General features: G+C 37.3%; 1 protein-coding gene across 2 annotated transcripts in view; it reads left to right on the top strand.

Annotated features, from left to right (window-relative positions):
* The first annotated feature begins 1652 nt into the window (after window positions 1–1652).
* DOK6 (docking protein 6) overlaps window positions 1653–13486 on the top strand; it is a 366775-nt gene continuing 354941 nt past the window's right edge. For both annotated transcript variants that reach the window (XM_075270784.1, XM_075270785.1), the window contains exon 1: window positions 1653–1949. In XM_075270784.1, the coding sequence (XP_075126885.1) occupies window positions 1884–1949 (66 nt within the window). In that variant the 5' untranslated portion in view covers window positions 1653–1883. The remainder of the gene's footprint in view (window positions 1950–13486) is intronic.

The raw sequence follows: 13486 nt of genomic DNA on the forward strand, positions 1-13486 counted from the left end.
TATTTCTAACCTGCAACTGTGTATGGCTCACCAGTGGTTGTGTTGTAAACTACAGTCTGTCAAGGGCTTTCCTAGCATGTCTGAATATTATATTATATTATATTATATTATATATCTGTAATTCCTGTTTCTTAATCAAATTCAAGCTAAGATGAGGAGGACACATCTGTATATCCATCAGGTTCGACCACAGGAGAGTAGACATGCATAAAAATAAGAAGTAAAGGTAAATAGAAATTTGCCAATGTTAGGGTGCATTCACACGGAGGAAAATGGTAAGGAATTTGGTATGGAATTTCAGCACTGTAAAAAAAAAAGCCTCCCATTGACTTCCATTGAAGTCAATGGGAGGCTTTTTTTTCAACGCTGAAATTCCACACCAAATTCCTCACCATTTTCCTCCTTGTGAGTGCACCCTTATATTATCAGACATGCCGTCCTTACCTCAGTGCCGATTCAGTGGGACCTGTTATGTGATCAATTAAGGCTGGGTTCACACTAGCACTTGTACTACATTTGGGGATTCCTAGAAGCAGCATTTTTTTCTCAGTATGTTTTGCCCTTTTCTGCCGGAAACTGGGTGGACCCTATTATAGTCTATAATGGTTCCCATTATAGTTCTAAGGTAACTGCTTTTTTATGCAGATCAGGTTTCCATTCAGGGGACTCCAAGCGGACCCCCAAACAGAAACCCGAACACAGATTTGAACCTAGCCTAATCTGTAAAATATACTGTACAAAGAAACATAGTTAAGATCAAAATAAATTTTTATGTAAATCCGTCACACAGTGATATTGAATCCATAGTGATAAAGTTATGTGACCACATAGTCTAGTGGATGTGTTGGACGTTACATTGCTATGAACACAATGTCTCTACTGTATATCTACAACCATTGGAGGGTGCAGTGATGTAATGTTTCAATATAAACTCACTATTACTAGGGTATATTGAACATAGTAGACAATGGGAACTTGGGAACAGTATTCCAGTGGTAACTTGATTGCAAAGTTTTTTTTTTCTGTTTTATATGTTTTTTTTTAAAAAAAAACATCTGAATGAAACCTTTAGATAAAATAAACCTTGGATTAAATCTGTGCAGCGAATAGGTCTGTAATAAGAAAAGTCCCATTTTATGGTACAGTAAGTCTGGATATACTGAGAGGAGCAATGGCCAGAGATGCAAATGTATCACATTATTTGTGTAAATACTATTGCAAATAATCATATAGTGTATGTTTCTTTTTATTGTGCTTTCCTCTGTGTAGTGAGTGATATTATGAGCTGCATGTGTATAATTGTAGAAGCAGTCACAGGATAATATAGGCTACATATTATTATTATTATTATATAGCAGCGTATTCTGTTACAAATCATTTTTGACTCACTTAAATTGCCTTCCCTGCAACAATGAAAGCAAAGAATGTATAATGGAAGTTGGTATGAAAATATCTTATTCACATTCAATTAAGAAATATGCCTTGCATTGCTCACAATAGGCTTTTCTTGCCTTTTCTAGATAATCACCTATTTTACATTGCCTTGTTTTTTGCAATTTAGATATTCAGTAAAGCATGCTTGGGGGAAAGGAGGGGGCTGAGCACTGACACTGAGTGGCTGCTTTTGCAGTGAGCTCCTGTTGTTGGGCTCATAGACACAGAGACAGCTCAGCCAGTCAGCTAGTGATGCTGTTGGACTCATAGACACCGAGACAGCTCAGCTTGTCTAAGGCTGGACTCTTTAACACAGCCATCCTGTCATCTATTGCTACTGCTGTTGTTGCCACCTTGTCAAACACTTGCAGAAGCTTTGGGAGGGTGTATGAGACAATCTGTAATACAGCAAAAAAGACAGGGTACTTAGAGGAAGCGTACTATTCACTATGGCATCCAACTTCAATGATATTGTAAAGCAAGGCTATGTAAAAATCAGAAGCAAAAAGCTTGGGGTAAGTCACAATTCCACGATATATGCTTTCTTGCTTCTTTAATCTTGCTTGTGTTACTAGATTGTGCTGTACAGTTGTGTGTGACAGGCGGCTACTGTACTATCTTTAGCTACTCCTATGTACACTGTATATTCCATAGGGAGGAATGAGAAGGAGTGGATGATTTGTGTACAGCAGTATTGAGATCATCTGCATTTATACAGCAATTGCTCTGATATTCATGGAGCAGAGAGAAGATGTTCAGCTCTTGTTGTGAATGTATATTGTATGGATCGCGGTACCGTCACCCTTAAGTCTTCGATTGCATCGTAACGTCAAACACAACAGACTAATTATCTGCTTGGGATTCAGGGGAATAACCTTGCCAGACACTTCTAAGCTTTGCACTGTGTTGCTGTGGACATCAGCTCCTGAGTGGATTAAGCATAGTCTGAGGAATGGACCCACATGGGAGTTTTGTACAGTGGATAACAGCCTGTTATTTGTTACGTAGCATTGCGAGGATTAACTGATGAAAAGAGTGGATTAGCATTGTAAAAAGTAGAAAGGCTGACCAATGTTATAACTGAGCTAAAGATTGATATCATTGAGATAAATGTGTTACCGTTTCCATCATCCCTCCCCCCCCCATATCCACTTCATATCCAACTGATCCTCAAAAGTACCCACATATTCACTAGTCATGCATGGGAACAAAGCTTGCTATGACTAAAGTAGATCATGCCATTCCATCTATCTATACCCTATTTAACTGTGCATTGGGTTTTTTATGTGTTGTTTGTTCAGAGATTGTAATGAACAAGAATTGTGTTCACCCTGTCTGTTTCTATTATAGTCATTGACTTTAAGTAAGCACATAAACAATGGATGAGGGATGAACATGTTTTGCTGAACTGAAAAGGTAGACACTAATGCTGTGATGGTTATCTTATCTTGGGCACATGGCTGAATGATTAAACATCAGAGTTGGACTGTATGATGCCAACAGACAGGCAACAGCAGGCTGGAGGCATAGTCTAGCACCTGTGTTATCTGGAGAACTCCTGTCAAATAATGAACCGCTTCCCCAAACTGTGTCAGATAAGCCAGAGTCACTCAGAAAATGAAAATTCCTCAAGTAGCTTGGATCTTAACGGGATCTCTTATCACTAAAATGAATGATTTTAGCAGTGTCATAGGGACTTGCCAGACTGCACAAATTGCCTGTGTCTGTGTTAGTGGTTATTTGGATCTGCTTTGTCGTCTTGGCTGCTTACTGTATGTTGTATACGATCGCAAATGTACTCATTTATACGCTAAGACTATGGGTTTAGTATAGATATTATAAGTGCTTATGGCTGCTACATACACTATCATCATTATGATCAATAACTATATGTGGTTTCTACTGTAAATCTTAAGTTTGTAGCATAAATATATTGAAAAATGTTTGCCAAAATTTATGGTTATTTATAAGATGTGTCATCTACAACCAATGCAATATGATCATAGACTTTCTCAATGCTTCTGTGTACCTAAAGTAATATAGAATTGATTTACGACTAACTTTTTCGCTGTCTTGCTTTGTTTCAATAAACTAAGATTCCTAATTTCTTTATAGATAAACTATTTACAGACAATTTCTTTACATTCTTTTGTTCTGTCTGTTTTGTAAAGAAAATAATCAAAGCTTTCCGTGTTATTACATGTATTACATAATAATAGAAAATACTTTGTACAGGCTGAGATTTATCATGGAGTGCCTGTCATAACATACTGTATCTAATCTCCATTCTCTTCAATGATGTGTCAAATTCATGGAAATCAGTGATGAAAATAAGCAATGGTGTAATTCACTTGTGTTAAGTTGTAAATCTGGCAAAATGTTATTAAGTGGTATTACATAGAATCAATAGCAGCCTAATCTGAACCCACTAACTAATGAATGGCACTGATCAATGGCGCATCCGTTTGGTATTCTTTGGTGCCCCACTATAGGTCCACTATGGATTAGGTCATCTAGCCGCTATGAAGACCATAAGAAAATGATTTGTCAGCGCTATCACAGGAAGCATTTTGTCAATGTGTTGCCAAATACAATGTCTAACTCTAGAAAGTACTATTGCTCACTATGTAAAACTGGCCCAATATAATGAAGCATCCAAAGGCTTGCACGATAAAATATTAATAAAACTATTTTTATTTTACATAACTAGTACAAATAATGCCACGATAATGTGATGTGTCTTTAATTTTTATTATTCAATAGATTAATTTTTAAGACAAGCTAATCTAAGCAGAAGATTTTATGCTATGTCATAGCAAGGATTGTAGGTGGCTAATGACATTCGAAATGTCAACGGGGCAATAAAAAGTCCTATAAGCTGAAGGCTTTTAATTAGCCCCAGACAGATATTCCTCCATTGAGACGGATGTGCTTTCTTTTACTATGTGCCTGTGAGCAATGGAAGCTGGAGATATACTGACCTATTGTAACACGTTAGATTGAAACTACATTACTGGATTCAGTGCTGTAAAATCAACTACAGAGTATACTCAAGGATGAGCTGATGACAGAATGAAGTGCATTATTTCATCTGCTGTGAGAATCAGTGACTCACAGGCTTTATTGTTACAGGGATGAATCCCTTTCTCTTTATGTCTTCCTTAATAGAAAAGATCACCCAGGTTACCAAAAATGGATTTAGAAGCAGGACTCTACTGTGCTAAATGTATAGGCTTAATGGTGCATTCTGTGTAACCTTTTGTAGCTGTTTTGTCCTTGCAGATTATTTGGGATTGCCCAACCATCTGCTACAGTGAAATAAAAACTGAAAAAAATACATGATTATTATTTGGTTGATTTTTTTTTTTTTCATCCGATCAATGTAACTACACTTTGGCATCTGATATGTCATGGTTCTTCCATTTGTACATTAGGACATATGGTTGTCATAAAAGGAGGTTCCCTGCTGGGGACTCCCTTTATAAGGCAGAGCAGAGAGCCACTAACAAATAGTAGCTCTATTTGTGATAGATGAGTCATTATATTGACAGCCATTCAACTGAATGGGTACCGTGTATTACTATTTTTCCCCTAAGTAAAGTCTTGAGAGTTGGACCCATGACCATCACTATGGCTCTGACAAAAGGAGTGGTCTGTGATGAGGCAACCAAATTAACCATGTTACGCCATAAAAATTGGAACCAGGGATCCTTTAGCTTGATAGATAATTTGGAGCATGGTACAATAGTGGAAACTGTTTGGTTTCATAAGAGTTGGGGGAGGGGGAAATTATTGAGATTGACATTTCCTGTGCCAGTCTTACTCTAGTTCACAATGATAACAAAAATCTACACTGGAAATCTTTTTTATTAATCACACTTAAGTTATAATACATTCGTCAAGCCAAGACATTCTCATTCTGGCCCACCTTGGTCTCTGCCCCACTGCAGAAACTTTCATAATAATATAATAAGGAGTCAGCAGTGTTCAAAAAGATCAAGGTGGTGTAAATGGAATAGTAAATTCCCCTTAATGTCTCTGTGTGAAACCATGTGGAAATAAGACATAAAAGGAATATGACAAGGGTTTTGAAGTACAGTTGGGCACATCTATAAATACTGGAGTTATTAACCCCAGTCTTCATAGCCCCTGAGCCAGCAGAGGGTTTCCCTCATATATGTGGAGGCACACGCCTCTATGCTCCTGGAGGAAAATGTATGCTAACTCTTAGCTGACGTACATTTTCCACCTCACTTACCCAGATTTCTGGTGTAAATTACAATAAATATGATGGGACTAATGGCCCTGGCCTGGTTCATGCCCTCAGCATGCCCCCTTTCTTGGGAAAGTGGTGACAGTGGCACAGAAATTTAAAAAGTCACAATTTGTTTTACAAAAATTTACTCAAAAAGGTATGAGCCAATGTGTTAAAAAAAAACTAATGGACATTAAGTCCTACAATTCCTTGTTTAATAGTGCCTGGCTCTAGTGAACCGAATAACATAGGCACGTTTTTATCCACAGCCTTATAAAGAGACTTTCATTTGTTTTTGGTGTTTACATTCAATATTCTCTAGGATGTCCCCCGACTTACAGTAAAATGGCAATAAATAGTACATTAAGCCAAAGCTACAGATGTATTGTAGGTTAACTTGGCACTTAGTGAGGAATACTGTATTTACACCGCAAAATGTGAATTCTGGTGTAATTTCAGCCCAAAAAATACTTACCTGGGTGTATATTAGGAAGTCAAAGTTACTGGCCAAAGTTACTATTCTCCACATAATGCCTTTATTGCATACAGAATGCCCTAAAAACTCCTGTAGGTCTAATCTATAAGTGTCCTAATATTTTTTATACTATAGATAGATAATATATTACACTACTATATTTTCTGCTAAAGCCTATGGGTTCACTTTTTCCCATCTTCAGAAGAAGACTTCTCCTTCTTATAGGTAGAGGTCATCTCAGTGCACTAACCCTGAACCGACAAGTATAAATGTTACAATTTTAAGCAAAGACAGCGCCATAAAATGCTTTGAAAAGTTATTTAAAATTATAGCATACTTGTCAAAGCCAATGGCTTCAGATCTTTAAATAGTATAAGTATATAGTATAAGGAGAACGGGACTTGAATAGACATGCAATACAGTTTTATTGTACAAATGAATTTATTTTAGTAAAAAAAAGCTTCTTATTAGAAAGAATTAGCTGACTTGAAGGTTTTCCACTTGTGAATAAGCTTTTGCACTATAAAATGATGTAATTCATATTGTTTGCAAATGGGTTTTTTTTTTAACTTTTCCCAGATTGGTTGATGGGCAGCAACAATTGCTTCTCAAAAAATATTGCTGATCTCTTTTCTCCTTGGTATTATGTTAACACACACGCCTGATCGCTTCAGAGCAGCAAATTGCCAAAACTTCTGCTTCTAGAGGTGGTCACAGTTGTTGATGATCAGTTAATCAAGGGCATTTACACTCAGTGGGCAAAAGTCATGGGAAGGCATGTCCCAGTGCCGGTTGTGTCTGATATGATGCTCAAAGAGTATGACGTGATGCAGCCTATGGCGCTAGCATTGCCAGGATATCTGAGCAGACTGATGCAGACATGTGTGTTGTGAACATGGCAGCATATCGCAAGTTAAGTGACTTTGAACGTGGGATGATCATAATCATTATAATCGGTGCAAGACGCATGGGGCATAGTATTTTGGAGATTACCCAGGAATTTGGGTTTCCGAGGTCAACAGTGTATCGGGTGGACCTACAGTATCACAGAGACAATGTTGGCAGTTGCATAAAACGGCACACCGGTTGTCCATGAGTGTTCGATGAACGGACGTCACATAACCTCCGCAGAGTTGTACGGGGCTCTCAATGGTCTACTGTGAGTCAAATCGCCTGGCTTAATGATCACACCAGTTACCTCACGACCCTCATTTGGCCTGCCTGCTTGCTAAACCTCAACCCCATAGAGCATTTATGGGATGCTGTGGATACCAGTGTCCACTCCATGGACCCAGCGCCAACTACACAGGACCAATGTTGGGCTGCAGTGCAGACTGCATAGATCAATATCCTTCCAGAACTTTTCTAACACCTCATGGAGTCCATTCCTCATCGTCTTGCTGCAGTTATCAGGGCTCGCGGAGGGGCGACCCGCTATTAACGGTGCATTCGGTGCCTTCCCATGACTTTTGGCCACTCAGTGAGAATAGCAGTGTCTGGGGACTACTTACAGTCCTATGAAAAAGTTTGGGCACCCCTATTAATCTTAATCATTTTTAGTTCTAAATATTTTGGTGTTTGCAGCAGCCATTTCAGTTTGATATATCTAATAACTGATGGACACAGTAATATTTCAGGATTGAAATGAGGTTTATTGTACTAACAGAAAATGTGCACTATGCAATAAACCAAAATTTGACCAGTGCAAAAGTATGGGCACCTCAACAGAAAAGTGACATTAATATTTAGTAGATCCTCCTTTTGCAAAGATAACAGCCTCTAGTCGCTTCCTGTAGCTTTTAATCAGTTCCTGGATCCTGGATGAAGGTATTTTGGACCATTCTTCTTTACAAAACAATTCAAGTTCAGTTAAGTTTGATGGTGGCCGAGCATGGACAGCCCGCTTCAAATCATCCGACAGATGTTCAATGATATTCAGGTCTGGGGACTGGGATGGCCATTCCAGAACATTGTAATTGTTCCTCTGCATGAATGCCTGAGTCGATTTGGAGCGTTGTTTTGGATTATTGTCTTGCTGACATATCCATCTCCGGCGTAACTTCAACTTCGTCACTGATTCTTGAACATTATTCTCAAGAATCTGCTGATACTGAGTGGAATCCATGTGACCCTCAACTTTAACAAGATTCCCGGTGCCGGCATTGGCCACACAGCCCCAAAGCATGATGGAACCTCCACCAAATTTTACAGTGGGTAGCAAGTGTTTTTCTTGGAATGCTGTTTCTTTTTGGACGCCATGCATAACGCCTTTTTTTATAACCAAACAACTCAATCTTTGTTTCCAAAATGAAGTTGGCTTCTCCAAATGTGCTTTTGCATACCTCAGGCAACTCTATTTGTGGCGTACGTGCAGAAACGGCTTCTTTCTCATCACTCTCCCATACAGCTTATCCTTGTGCAAAGTGCGCTGTATTGCTGACTGATGCACAGTGACACCATCTGCAGCAAGATGATGCTGCAGCTCTTTGGAGGTGGTCTGTGGATTGTCCTTGACTGTTCTCACCATTCTTCTTCTCTGCCTTTCTGATATTTTTCTTGGCCTGCCACTTCTTGGCTTAACAAGAACTGTCCCTGTGGTCTTCCATTTCCTTACTATGTTCCTCACAGTGGAAACTGACAGGTTCAATCTCTGAGACAACTTTTTGTATCCTTCCCCTGAACAACTATGTTGAACAATCTTTGTTTTCAGATCATTTGAGAGTTGTTTTAAGTAGCCCATGATGCCACTCTTCAGAGGAGATTCAAATAGGAGAACAACTTGCAATTGGCCACCTTAAATACCTTTTCTCATGATTGGATAGATCTGGCTATGAAGTTCAAAGCTCAGTGAGGTTACAAAAACAATTTTGTGCTTCAGTAAGTCAGTAAAAAGTAGTTAGGAGTATTCAAATCAATAAAATGATAAGGGTGCCCATACTTTTGCACCGGTCAAATTTTGGTTTAATGCATATTGCACATTTTCTGTTAGTACAATAAACCTCATTTCAATCCTGAAATATTACTGTGTCCATCAGTTATTAGATATATCAAACTGAAATGGCTGCTGCAAACACCAAAATATTTAGAACTAAAAATGATTAAGATTAATAGGGGTGCCCAAACTTTTTCATAGGACTGTATTTGTATTCCCTATTTCCATTATAGTGAACTTAATTTTTCCTGGTATGTACAACTTTTTTTTTATTACTTTTGCATTGCTTTATGAGGAAAGGAAAGTCACCGAAACATATTAATTTATGTAGGCACAAATAGGCACCAGTGGATCCCAGAATGATTCATGGGTTGCCGTTATGATATGTATACCTTTTGTGGGTAGATACATTGATGTTCCTGTACATACAGTAATTATTTGCTAAATTAATGGCTATTTTTCATTGACAAATATATAACAATAAATGCAATATTATTCCATCTCCTAAAACTGTGGATATAAGAGATTGACTGATCCATTAATAAGCTATGATTCCTAAATACTAAATTGCTAAAGTTCAAGACATCCCTCGGCCTCTGGTTTACCTACAATTACCGTATATACTCGAGTATAAGCCAACCCGAATATAAGCCGAGGCCCATAATTTTACCACACAAATCTGGGAAAACTTATTGACTCGAGTATAAGCCTAGGGGGGAAATGCAGCAGCTACTGGAAAATTTCAAAAATTAAAATGGTCGGAGTTTTTGGTTGCAGTAGTTGCTGGGTGCTGGGGAAGGGGAGAGAGTGTTTTGGTTGTCTGTCTGCCCCTTCCCTGAGCTTGAGGACTGAGTTTTTTTTTCCCCACTTGGAATTCAGCCTGGCTGAACATAGGGTATCTGCAGTGCTCCTATTAACCCCTTCCCGACGGAACAGGAGCACTGCAGATACCCTATATTCAGTAGACCGGGCACTTTCAGACACAGAGATACCTAATGTGTATGTGTTTCACAGTCATTTTCTACTTTTATATGTATTCTAGGGAAAGGAGTGATTTAGAACTTTTATATACTTTATTTTTTTATTATATTTTTTTAAAGCTTTTTTTTTCTTCACTATTTTATGGGAGATTCTATACATTACTATTGCGGCTGGTCATAAAAAAATAAAAAAAAATAATAATTTTTTTTGCTTGACTCGAGTATAAGCCAAGGGGGGCTTTTTCAGCACAAAAACTGTGCTGAAAAATTCAGCTTATACTCGAGTATATACGGTATTTTGATAAAATTTTGAATTCTAAGTGCAGTCAGCACTAACTTTACTTTTCTTAGAAGGACTTTCATTCCCATCTTACACATGTATGGCATACCCACAGGACATACAATAAATGTGTAATAGGTGTGGGCTCCAACTTTGGGATCTTCGCCCATCTGGAGAACAGGCATTCTCCGATCCTGGGAATGGAGAGATTATTGTGAATACTGTACATGGCTTTTCCAATTGATGTCTAAAAGAGTTCTCAAAAAGAAGAGGTTGCCTGAAAGAGGTAGAGCATGCGTCTATGTCATATCCTATGAAGACACTATAAATGTATAAGATAGGAATACCACTTCATTGTTAGTCCATTAGTGCTTTTTTCTTACATACCCTTTATCAATTTTTTTTTACTTTGTGACTCAGTGTTTATCTTTTAGGTCTTTTGTCATGTATTTCATGGCTGTATTAGATTTCTTTGTAGAAGGTCTTATAAATCTAATATTAGCAAATGCTTGTATATATGCAGCCTTATTGGAGAAGTTTCCATCAGTACTTTATACTCCCTATGGAAGTCAATGATGTATTGGAAGTTAAAAGATATCCAACTTCTTGATTTATAATGGCTTCCATATTTACATTCACACACTTTACACATTTGATCCATATTTATAGCTAACAAAATATGGTTGAAATACAGCTCGAAAAGCAGAACTCTGACACCTCAGAGCTTAAAAAATCAATAGGAATACAATAGGGTTCCAATATGAGCACAAATACAGACATAAATACATATTTAACTCCATCTCCAACCTTATTTCAAAACCGTAATGTGAATAAGACCATCATCTGTATGCAACTCTTAGACCAACATCTTATTAAAAAATCTGGTAGAGGGTTTCATTGACATTAAATATAAAGAACTAACTCTTGATCATAATATAAAAACTAGTTTAATCCAGAGCTTTCTAGACTGATAGAAATGCTCTTCATGGAGTTTTTGTTCTTTGCGAGAGATTTAGTAAATCCCACTGACCCATCACCCCCTTACCAGTATCCATGTATAATAAACTATTAAATTGATGTGGTAGTGTGGAATACTCTGAGATACTTGTAAGAAAAAATAAATACATCACCTAACCACAGAACTAATGGGGAGAATATTGGGCCATTAGTAAATTTTGTTTAATTTACATACATTTATGCAAGATTTATGTAAACTCTTGTGCCTAGAAACCTCATGCCTTTTGTTTGAATTGATGATTAATTTTATTACTCTGTAATGTGTAGTTTTGTCTGTACATGTAGCCATCTTAGAAATGAAAATCATGAATTTGATAACTTGCTGTGCCCTGATAAGTCACAACAAAAGCCATTAAAAACAATGGAAAAAAGTTGATTCAATGCATTTGTGCAAGTTTCTTACAAGCTTTGTTTTTATGGCATTCATTGTGCAGTCAAAATGTCAGGTCACCTGTATTCTATGGGTCATGGATACTAAATTTACGTATGTCCTGGATGCCGGGTCTTCAAAGATGGCGGCTATTCTAGCTAACGGTTCTCCACTGTAATGTACAGTGGAGAGCCAGAGGTAATGCCCACAATCAGAGTTCACTTTGATCATTGATATTGCAGGTGAAGACCCCCCTCCAAAGTAAGAAAATCCCCATCGGGGCTCTACCTTCCATGGTGGGATTGTGGGAGCTATCCTGTTGCTTTGACAGCCGCAAGCCTTCTGAAGGCTTCAAGACCTGTAATGGTAATATAGTAAAATTAACATTAACATAATGAACCTCCCATAGACTGTAATACAGATGTAATGCAGTTAATGGGACCTGCAAACAAAATACTGCAAGTTCAAGAACCCTAAGGGGGCTAATAAAATAGTAAGAAAAAAAAATAAAGTTTTAAAAAAATATATAAAAACAGAAAAACTAAAAGTTTAAATTCCACCCCCTTTCCCTAGAATACGTATAGAACAATAAAAATTTACAGAGAAAATAGTATAATTGCAAAGTATAACTGTCCCTGAAAAAAATATGCCCTATGCATCTCCATATATGGAAATATAAAAAAAAAGTTACAGGTGTCAGAATATGGCGACTTTTAGAAAAAAAAAATCTTTTTACAAAGTTTTAGATTGTTGTTAAGGAGTTAAATGTAAATAAAACTGGTATCCCCAGAATCATACTGAACTATAGATTACAGATTTCATTTCATTTTGGCTACAGAGTAAAAACGAAGCCCATAAGAAAGTTGTCAAATGCACTTTTTCTCCAATTCTACTCCATTTTAAATTTTCCTTCCAGCTTTCCAGTATAGAATAATAACCGGTACCATTAAGAAGAACAATTTGTCCCGCAAACATCAAGTTTGCATATGGCTCTGTGAACAGAAAAATAAAAAAAAGTTATATGCTTTGGAAGGTGGGGAATCACAAATGAAAATCTATAAATGTCAACAGCGAGAAGAGGTTAAAAAAATCCAAAACTTTGCAAAAAAAAAAAAAAAAAAAAAGATTGCCTGTGCATCTCTACAAAAATGGTGCCTAGGTTGGGAAGGTAATATCCATGATCAGTGTGGGCACTGGTTGTGGGCATTAGGGTCAGGTCTCCACTGTATAATATAACGGAGACGCAACAGCTTTTGTTAAAATTTGTCAGGGAGCATATAGTACAAAACAAAAAATGTTACTCACCTTTTCAAAAACTCTTCCATTGCACCTCCACCTGTTGGGCCCCAAAGGCTTCTGGTATCACCAGACAGGAAGTGATAGTGTCATGTTTGCAGCTTATTGACTGCTTGGCTATGGAATGGAAATGGAATTTTAACAAAATTTGAGCTAAGTTAAGGTAGACATATCTGTATATAAACTGTATGTCCCCAAAACGCTTGACTTAAATTAGATAAATTATGTATGTATGTAAAAAAAAATTTCCTGTTTATACCACAGGTAATAATATTATAGAAATTGAGTTAGGATCTCATTAAAATGGTAATTGTTCAGGGTTTCTATTTCTCTCTTAGGGTTGTATATTGAATTCTTCCAATATGTACAGTCTCTAAGATATTGTACTTTACTTCACAACAATCGTAATGCAGCAATAACTTGAGGTAAAAGGACCTCCACCTACAA

This window comes from Leptodactylus fuscus, chromosome 4, assembly GCF_031893055.1.
Source record: "Leptodactylus fuscus isolate aLepFus1 chromosome 4, aLepFus1.hap2, whole genome shotgun sequence".
In the NCBI taxonomy this organism is placed as follows: Eukaryota; Metazoa; Chordata; class Amphibia; order Anura; family Leptodactylidae; genus Leptodactylus; species Leptodactylus fuscus.